The sequence below is a fragment of the Trachymyrmex cornetzi genome, unplaced genomic scaffold (assembly GCF_001594075.2).
Source record: "Trachymyrmex cornetzi isolate Tcor2-1 unplaced genomic scaffold, Tcor1.1 scaffold293, whole genome shotgun sequence".
Taxonomy (NCBI): domain Eukaryota; kingdom Metazoa; phylum Arthropoda; class Insecta; order Hymenoptera; family Formicidae; genus Trachymyrmex; species Trachymyrmex cornetzi.
This window is the reverse complement of record NW_017297618.1, coordinates 30,190-40,774: the sequence shown is the minus strand read 5'-3', so window position 1 is coordinate 40,774 and position 10,585 is coordinate 30,190. Positions and strand designations below refer to the sequence as shown.

The 10,585-nt window shown below is 30.8% G+C and overlaps 1 protein-coding gene across 2 annotated transcripts; it reads left to right on the top strand.

Moving 5' to 3' along the window:
* The first annotated feature begins 5,858 nt into the window (after positions 1 to 5,858).
* On the top strand, positions 5,859 to 10,571 carry LOC108762309 (uncharacterized). 2 transcript variants are annotated; one of them, XM_018509250.1, is made up of 3 exons: positions 5,859 to 6,109; positions 8,705 to 8,907; positions 9,243 to 10,571. In XM_018509250.1, exons 2-3 carry the CDS (start codon positions 8,820 to 8,822, stop codon positions 9,797 to 9,799), a joined length of 645 nt encoding a protein of 214 aa, XP_018364752.1. In that variant the 5' UTR covers positions 5,859 to 6,109; positions 8,705 to 8,819; the 3' UTR covers positions 9,800 to 10,571. The 2 variants fall into 2 exon arrangements, with proteins under 2 accessions (XP_018364752.1, XP_018364753.1); XM_018509251.1 differs by lacking the exon at positions 5,859 to 6,109 and adding an exon at positions 8,286 to 8,347.
* Positions 10,572 to 10,585: the final 14 nt, after the last annotated feature.

The window sequence follows — 10,585 nt, the reverse complement described above, 5'->3', positions numbered from 1 at the left end:
ACCAGTAGAGCGTATTATTATTCGAGAAAAGCTAGAGAGATTCTATCGTATGATCGTTAGTGCTAAAATATCCATGAATCTAAGAGAGAAGAAGCTATTATATAATTTTATCTATTATTATTATATTATTAATATTATTACTGTTTAATTTTGGCCGTCACGCTCGCTTTGTAGCCTTCGAACTTACACGGCAAGCATGCGGGCATTATTCTATGTATTATTCTCTATATATTATTATTATTATTTTTATTATTTGAAGTTTTGCCTATCACATCCACCTTGTAACCTTCGAACTTACAAGACGAATGTGCTCTATTAATATTATTATTATTATATTAATGAATATGGAACAACATCGTATGTAGCTGTGATTTTGCTTTCAAAAAGTAAAAATTAAAAATATTTATAGTAACTGAGATATCTCTACTTATATTCCGTTCAATTATTACCTTTAATCTACACTTGCTACGATTTTCATTATATATTGCTTAGTTTTTTTTAAATTAGTCTAGAGTCTAGAAGAGATATTAATTAATTAATTAAAACGATATGAAACGATCTATATCGCAACTTATCGGCGCGTTTCTCAATTCGATCGTTCTTATTCAGCATTTCCATGAGGTAATGGGAATCCAATTTCGTCATGTCATATTTGACGCGGACGTTGCATTTTCGAACATAAAAAATCGCCTAGTCTTCCAAGAAATATTCGATATTAGTCACGATATTAAACGCCTCATTATATCCATACAATTATGTAAGAGTTTGAAAAAGTTAGTATACAGACAAAAAGATCGTTGCACAGTCCAAAACAAATAACGTCAAAGCGCAAAACCTTTCCATTTTAACAGACAGTTTCTTTAATTTTTTAATCTGTTTCTTGACGTTCTGAACGAAATAATCACGAGACTGTTTAATTAATATGCTCGGTCGCAGCTTTTAATTTCTTTTTTTTTTTAAATTAATTAATATGATTGAAATAGTAAAAATTTTCATTCGCCAAAATCCGTCAACGAAATATTTTTAAGATAGAATTTGAAAATAAATGGGCCAAATATCGAGCAAAAAAAGATGAAATTAATTTCAAATTTATATGTATACACGTGTCGCAGATTCCTGTTTTTATTTCATTTGGGTATTCTCACTTCTCAATTATGATTATAACAATTTATAATAAGTTATTACTTAATTAACTTTAAATATACATATTTTATATTGTGTAAATATTGTTCTAGTCACTTTGAAACACACTTTCGATAAGATCACATTTATACCAAGTAAAAAATTGTATTGTAGATAATTTAAATTCCACAATGATTTACGTAACTTTGCAACAGTCATTTGAAATCAACTTCAATAAAGCCAGTCAAAATTGTTTTGAAATTTTCTAACCACGTCTGTAGCGGTATACTCTTCTCGTTTAAACACTTATTCATCCTGACTATTAGAGTCAATCAAATGTATGATAGTGAGAAATGATCTACCAAATAAAAGAGATACATTGAGAAAAACCAAGAGCAATAGATAAAGAAGAAAAATCAGACGAATGTATAAACGTCATTACATTTGCTATGATTAATTTTTTATCGATTTCTTGATTTATAAAGCGATAAGACTTTCGATTTTTTTTTCTTTACATCACAATGATCGCAATTTACGTACATTTTTATATTAAAAAATTAAGCATTACTTCAATCTATTGTATGCGAAAAATATAATTGTGATAAAATTTTTTAATTAATTATTATTCCTTTCATGAAAAATCATAAAATAATTGATTTTAATCGTAATTAAAAATGAGCAGACAACAGATATTGAAAATAATACAAAAGAGCTATATGTTAAAAAGTTTGTTTTATGACAACTTTATCGACAACATATTATTTATTCATCTACAAACACGAAAATTACAATAGTTATATCGTCAAAATGATTTTTGTTGTTTTCTTCTAAATTTTGAGAGAATAAATAATTTTATTAATTTTTATTTCTTTTTTATCACACATATTGTTCGTTTTTATCGTTGTCTTCCTTACATTGTTTAAATTAAAACATATTTGAATAAATAACTATTTGTTAATATTTTAATACATTTTTTAATGAAATAAAAAGAGACAAGTAAAATTTAACTCTATCATTCAGATAAAAAACAAGTTACGTATATTTTGAATTATATTATTGTCACACAAATTTGACGAAAAATAAAAAATAATGCTTTTTGAGAAAGAAATGACGGTGTGGCATAATAAAATTAAAATTTTATATAAAAAGTGTATTGTGTCAATGTAACTACGAAGTTCCACTAAGCCTGTGTTGTGGATAAAAATTTCCTAAACACGTGATCATTTCGTGATGAAGATGGATGGTCAATGGAATTGTCAACACGAGTGCACATGTTGCAAGCGTGACTTCGTAATTTGGCTGCGTCACAATTCTCGTTGTAGAAAAGAGAAAGGAATGATCTGGAATTTTAAGCTGTTTTGATCTTAAATTTAATATTTAAAAAGTTACTTATATCGCAAATACAAAAAATAGCTTTTATAGACATTTCATTCAGTTGCCCAATAATTATGGAAAAAAATAACATGAAGAATCCTCAATGATTTCTGAGAGCAGATTAAATTACTTATAGATTATTTGTAGTTTCTTATCCTAATAAAAATTTGACTTGCATTTACTAACACGTGATGAACACGATGAGATAACAACTTATAAATTTAACAAACTATGATAAACTATTAGATTAACTGTTCTTTTAACAGTTCCTTTTTGAAAACTACTTTTGCAAGTAGTCGACCTTGTTTAGGATTACACCATTCCCGTTTTTCTCATCGCCAATGAGAATATTATTAGTTGCATTCGCTCTCACATGCTGAGCACACGACTAGATAACGAATTGCGATTAATTTCATACTCGATCTACATACGTACAGATTCTACACAAATTGCAAATGGCAAAGGAAAAGATCAACGCGATGCTCAAAAAGATTCGCTGGTGCTTTCTGCACTGAATGTTTTTGTACAATGATCGACATCGCAGAGCACACACAACGCGCGTAGGCGATGAAGCAAAAGTGAAAAAGAGGAAAATTACTGGTTTTGAAATAGAACGGCATAATGTAGGGGAAAGTTCATTATCTACAAGTAGAAAACTGATGTCGATAAAGAATGAAATTCGTCGTAAAATATTTACAATGAACAAGTTTTTCTTATAAAATTATAGAATAGCAAAATTTTTAGAATTTTTAGAATTTTTCTATGATCGCGTTTAAAAAATCGGTTTAAAAAAAAAATAAATTATGGAAAAAACTGAAATTTGTGTCAAAAGGCTCTTACAATTTGTAAAATTTTTTCTTCGATATTTCGCGCAGACTTGGTTACTTTCAATCCAACGTTTTCAGAACAGAAAGCACATATTTTCGTTATCTGATGACAAATTACTGCCAGCAAGGTGTGCATATTTTTAAAGCCGATTACGTGCATAAGTACTCGATGCGTCAGAGAATTAATACAACTGCCACATGATACATTATCAGACATGAAAAATATTTTGAATGCATTCTCCGTGTGTATTTTTTTAGTGGCAAAATATACAAGTCAAAACACGGTTGAATCATTTAATTCATAAATAGGTGCAGATGATACATTACTTAGCTCTTTTAATCGAATAAATGTAGTTATTTTTAAAAAATCATTAATGGAATTTTTAAGTCGCAAATGAATTTAAATAATCCAACACGTTATGAACATGTTATGAACATGTGCCTTTTTGCGTCGTTTTAAACGATATTTTAATGAGCTTCAATATTGAATTTTTTTCAATTAATTGCTTATCTCTGTGCGTTTTTGTAAGTGATATATTAAGAACATATGCTGTGTACTATGTTTATGTAAATTGCAATATTGAATAAAATATGTGAGCAGATATGCTTCTATCAACATTAGATTAGTCGGAACTTTCCGTCGTTGATTTTTACATGACGCTTCGGAAGTCAAAGATTGAATGAGAAAAAAATGTGACATCCGTATTTATAAGTTATCATTAACACAACATTGTTTTGTCTACATTATAAAACAGTCTGGAAATGTGAGGATTCCCCGTCGAACAATCATTGGAAACATGCAGCGCGGCACACCCGATGCGTGTCGAGTAACCTTGAAAAAAGCGAGGTCAATGAAATGACACGTATTCCTTTTTTTTCTAAGAAATCAGTATACGTTACTTCAATTTACCGACAAAATTCTGAAATTATCAGCGATATCATTATCGTGTCATACTTAGAATGGGACAGTCTCTCCTTATTCTTTTTTTTGTGATCACGCATATTTCTCGTGTTTCAACGACCGGAATCGATACCGATGGCCCTATGCAAGAACCTTCCTGGGTCTTCACGATCTTTAATCTCACAATCAGTGGTTACGTACTTGTGTTTTTCAGGACAGGTTTTGCCTGGTCAGTTTCGGGGTATTCATATTACCTCAAAAAGATCGTCCTAAAAAAGCAACAAAAAATAACACTAAAACAAAAAAGTATCCTTTAAAAAACTTTGCAAAACGTATCTTAATATTTAATATACTTCGAAATCTTTTTTTTTTTATTTAATTATGTTGTAATATTTAACTTGTGTAGGCACATGTTTGTATTTACATATTTTCTCAAAATCTCTTGTGGGAGAATTTCGCTTTACTATTGTTAAATGTATATTGTATTTAGAATATTTAGAAAAAACATTCATTATATATTTTTATGAAACAAATAGGAATGATTCAAAACTTATGAAATCTCGTGGAAAAGTTTAGGGGAGTTATAATTTTATTTTATTACAAAAAATAAAACTATAAACTTTTTTTGACAGAAACGTAAATTTAATGAAAATAGTTTTACTTTGCAATTGAATAAAATTAATCATGCATAATTTTTTAATGTAACCGTTTAAATTTTGTAGTAAAAGAATTATGCACTGTCAATTTTATTCGCGGAATAAAATTATTTACTATTAAACTTTATTAAACAAAATTTAAACCATTTACACTTTTTATTTAATTCTTCTGAGAAAATTAATTTATTTTAAACGAGCGTTTTGACGTGATCAATTTTATATGATATAACGTGTTTTAAACTCAAAATTGTGTGTTTTGTCGAATAATATGCATATGCGTAGGAAAATTATGTTAATACTAAAGATAGTCTAATGGAAGACCGAAACGTTCATTTAAGTGAAGTCAATTGAAAGATTAATGTAATTCGATTGAAATATAAAATAATAGCGTCTAACATCTTGCGTTGTGGTTTTATGCCTTTCAAATAATTCTCTGTTTTTAATTTTAACCGCGTATTGACTCTGAGTTGTAAAATTATTTACATTAAATTTACACATTAAACTTGAAAGTTTACGTTAACAAAATTATACACTTTCTGAAGGAATTTCGCTCAATTGCAGAAAAATGATTAAAGTCGTTATCATGATGCAAACTCTGTTTCCGTTGCATAAAAGTATAATTCCACCAATAATGCCATGAGGGTATCAATCAAGCTATACTTCCAGAGGTCGAGGGCGAGGAACGAATGCGTGTCGAAAGTCTCGTCTTTGCGGTGCCGTGCACGCATTTCCTCGCGTCGATGACCTTTTCCTTTTTCTTGATATTCCTGCGGGAAGTTCATCTCGACCCTCCGAGTTTTATGCCATCGACCAATACAGCATCAGCTCCAATGGAAGTTGCCGTTTCGAACTGACTCGGGGCATGCCAACATGCTCCGTGTAGCTGATCGTGGTCATAAGTTCGGAGTCGGTAGAGGTGGTTAATCGCCCGGTAGTTGTTAGACAACCGACCGCAGCCGGTTCAGTGGTTCAGTAGTCGAGCGAACATCGAGACGCAACCATACTCCACCTAGCAGTTCTTTCACTCACGTGTTGTATATTATTGATCGTGAACGTTCGTTTGGCGAAACAACGCGAAGGATGGGAATATTTCGCGAATTTCCGATAGTTTTTAATCTCTACAAGAAGTACAGTTAGCTTTCTTCAGTCTACTTCCGAAATCGCGTCCATACGAACCTTCCTGGTGATTAGGAAATAGACGCCGAATCCTCCATTACACTAACATCAAGGTGAGCGCTATGTGAAATTACATGTATTTATAAAAATATTTATATGAGAAATATAGAGATTTTGGTTTTAATAGAATTTCCGCTCTGTATCTGATTTGAAAATGTTGCTCTAATGAATTGCGCCAATTCAAGCGAGGTCAATCGAAATCACAAGTCTATTTTTTGTGGCTGAGCCGCTGAACTAGTGTACACTTTTGGAACTTAAAGTGAGAAAGATATACGTTTGATATGTGTTTAAAGCGAGAAAGAGAATTCTAGAACAGTCTAGTGCAGGAACAGAAAACAGACCACATGGTTCATGCCAGAAATGCATTGTAGATAGATGTCTTCTGTTTGCAGCATGTTCTGATTTTTAATTTATGAATGTGGTATAACGAGTATTTGCGGTACATTAATAATTAATTCAGTGTAATACGATATGAGACATTAAAACTGTTACATATACAAGAATATTCTTTTCGTGATTATTATTCAAATTATTAACTTCAAAAGAAATTATTTGTGTGAGTTATTTTATTGTAGTCAATTAATTTTATTATAATTTGATTTTTAAAACTCAATAATATACTTTCAGTTATTTAATGTATAATTTAATTTATAAAATATGTTAATCAATTTTTTTTAATGAGACAAATTTGTAGATTTAATTACAATAAGTACAAATTTATAGTTTGTACTAACAATTTTTGAACACTGATAAAAAAGTAATCTTAGTCGATTTATTCTAAATATAGTTTGATTTAAACGACGTGGCCAATTAGTGGTCAATGTTTAAGTCCAAACTTTGCTCTACATTATTTACATACAATTTTAATATGCATACATATACGTTATTTTAAATACTATCGCTTATTTAAAGTATAATTTGCAGAAAATATATGTAGTAACGCTCTCATTGCCCGTATATACTCTATTGTTATTTTTAATTTCGAGAGTCCTATTAATATTTAAATTTTATTTTTTATAATTTTTTCAAGTTTTCAGTGTAAGATATAGTCTAGTTTTAATAGACTTCAAAAACAGTTTATCAAATCAAAGTGTTAAGAAAAAAAAATTATAATCATGCAAGCTGTCATGCATGTTTCTCGTAATTGCTAGTCGCACTATTTTATTACTGCTTATTTAAAATATTATATATTTTAAAGTATGATTTAAAATATAATTTATTTTAAGTATTTTAACTAATTCATTTTTAACAAATAACATTTTTTTCGATAGCGTTTATAATTTTTTTTATTAATGTGATATAGACTATTTATAATCGGATCTTTGCATCGCGAAATGATGAAAAAGTTTCGATATATAGTCTGTGAATCCCAACTAAATTATTCAACTTTATAATGCTCCTAATCCACTTTACTATCACGTAAAGAGAAGATACTCCGCGTTTATTAACATTCTTAACTATAGTTTCATGAAAATATAAATACTTTATAGTTGTGTAATTGCAACAGAATTCATCCGAGAACAATCTTATGTATATATATATATCCAAATATTTCCTGCGCGTTAATAGTGAAAAATATAAAGACAATATATTTTAGCAATTTAATAAATTTAATTTTAATAATTATATTAAAAAATATTTTTCTTGTAAAAATTTACAGTTCATGATAAATGATTTGAAGATAAATTTTGGTTAACTACGTAGAAAGTTTTACTAAAGTGTCTAAAAATTTACCTAAATACAGATAAAAAGTAATATTATGAACCATCAAGATAATTCAAATCAAAATATGTCGAACGCTTTGACGATAAATGTTGTTAAAAGCTTTGACATTTTAACAATCAATTTGAACGTCCTATATATATATATATATATGTATAATTATTTTTATAGTCCAACGAAATCATTTTCAGATTTATGTCTAGCTAAATTTTTAGATACTTTAGCAAAACGTTTTTGTCGTGTAAGTTTAAAATACTAAACATTTTATAGTTAATAATTGCAAGTTTTTAGTGTAAGATGTAATCGAGGATTGAAGGCTTTAAAAATAGTTCATCTAACAGTTTCAAGAAAAAAAATTTTTTAATCAGACAAACGATACATGCATATTTCTTGCGATCGTTAAGTCACGCGAAATTTTTGCGTCAAAGAATTAATCTCGGGTCGACAGGCTATCGAATCGTGACGCCTTTTTTTTTAACTATACAACTTCGACAGTGCGAATGACGAGAATCTTTCAGTACTGGCCGAAACGCTCACTGGCGACCTCCAAAAGTTGTCACCAAAGATCGGTAATCGATTAATTTTGTTCGTCAATCTCATTTATTTAATTCATGTTTCTATTCTGTAACTCTTAGCGACAATGATCGTTACATTGTCGTTTCGCAGGTTGTATATATGATAAAAAAGCTTCGCCGCAACAATATATACATATATATATACGCGCGCGCGCGTGTGTGTGTATCAATACTGATACTGTTGTTAGGAGTCTTATTCTTGTTTTGAAGAAATTAATTATTAATTTTTTTCTATAGTTACATAATTTTTTTTATATAGTCATCACTAAATACTTTATATATAATAATATAATATTTTTCAAGTACAAAAAGCAATTAGTTTATATTCACTAATGCGCTTATCTTTTTCAGGTGATATTCCGAGTATATTCCCTGAGGGAAGAGAGCTTTACGTGAAGACAGAAAAACAGCATCGATCTTTGATCACAGATAGGTATTAAACACATTCTCCGAACATCGTGCTAAAATGTCACAGACGTCTGAGATCATGGAGCAGAAAGATGGCCTAAAGAGGAAACCAACTCTCGTTAGACGAGTGTCCGATATGTTTAAGGGTAAATAAACAAAACATTCGCGTTCATTATCTTTTTCTCAGTCCCAGCTCTTTTTTCCTAAATAGCATGGAACGTTCCAGCAGTATTGCTGGAACGTTCCACATTATCTAGGTTTGTACGTGCAGGAATCTTATGAATTGAATTATAATTTTAAATACCCTTTTTTTTAATGAGAGATATATTTATCCAATAATATCTTAACGGTTTCATTCTTATCGCAAAAAAAATTATGTAGTTGAAATATCATGTAATAAAAATGTTTTTGATTCGTGAATGATAGTAACTACGTAATACTGCCCGTACTGATTAAGTATTCTTTTCTCTGCCAACGACAGATGGAAACTACAGTGGGCCACCGATGCTATTTCGACACACGTCGATGCAGAAGATCCGTCATTGTTGCCAGAATCTCAACCTGTTACCATATCTTCTCTATTCTTTCGATAATTCCAAGTCGCATCCTCTAGCGCGCAAGATGCACGTCTACCTCAGCCATTTTCTTCAGGAGATCACGATCAGTCTCCTGGTCACGTACGAGAATTTGTGTCAATCTGTGCTGCATAAAATCCGCATCGAGAAGCCAGCCGAAGTGCAAAAAGCAATTCCAGAAGCGAATAACGACTCTACTAAATTTGTCGCAAGGTTCAACAGGTTTAAAAACCCGAAGCGCAAGCACTCATGCTATTTAACTGCGGCTGTGTATTTTGTTCCGTTGCTGCTCGTCTTTCAGATGACGACCCTATGTAGTTTGACGATTTTTGGCAAATATACCCCTGGTTTCATCTTCCTGGTCACTTCGCTGCTCTTCCTCGGCGGTATCGCACTTAAAATACTGTTACACGGGGCTATGCTGCACGGCATCAAGAATTGTGAGAGGAAAAGGCGGCAGTGATCTTCCGCCGTTTTCACCGTCGCTTCGTCATCTAAAGAGAATAGAAGGAACAGAGAAGGCTCCGCATTTGGAGTTTGCGTGTTTCGTTATGTTACACGGCATCAAATATCACCTTCTGTGCATAACCGATAGAACATTAACATATGTTAACACGTGTTTGCATTGATAATACCCCGATAGCTTCTTCCATCTTGACGTAGCCCTTCCTTTTTGACATAACGTTTCCGATCATCGGTTTCATATATGTATTTTTTCTTTTTTATACTTTAAACGTTAAAATCGTAAGCTGGAATCGCGTAAATGTATAGAATACACTGTAAAGAAAAGACATTTTTATAAACTATATATAATGTATAAATGCACAATAATGTATTTTTAAGCGGAAGCACAATCTTGATTGTTCTCAAACGTAATCTCGGAGGACTGTTTGCATTCTACGATTTCACGACGCAAGTATTGCGAGTGTCTTTATCCTCTGCAGCATAAGACTGAGAATTATTTTTTAATATATATGTTTGTAAATAAACGTGCGAATGATATACGTATATGTGTATAATGCGAAAGGTAGGTTTATAAAAACTGTCTCTCGATTTGTTGCGACAAGAAGAAACAGATAGGACCTTGATGTGGCCATTGAAAGTTATTCTAATCTGTGATGATGTGGGTACAAGTGATATCTCACAGGCACTTGCAATACCACTTAATTACACATGATAAGAGTTATTTTATGCATATAGATTCACGCCTTTAGCAATCATATCGATATTGATTTTTATGGAAAATAAA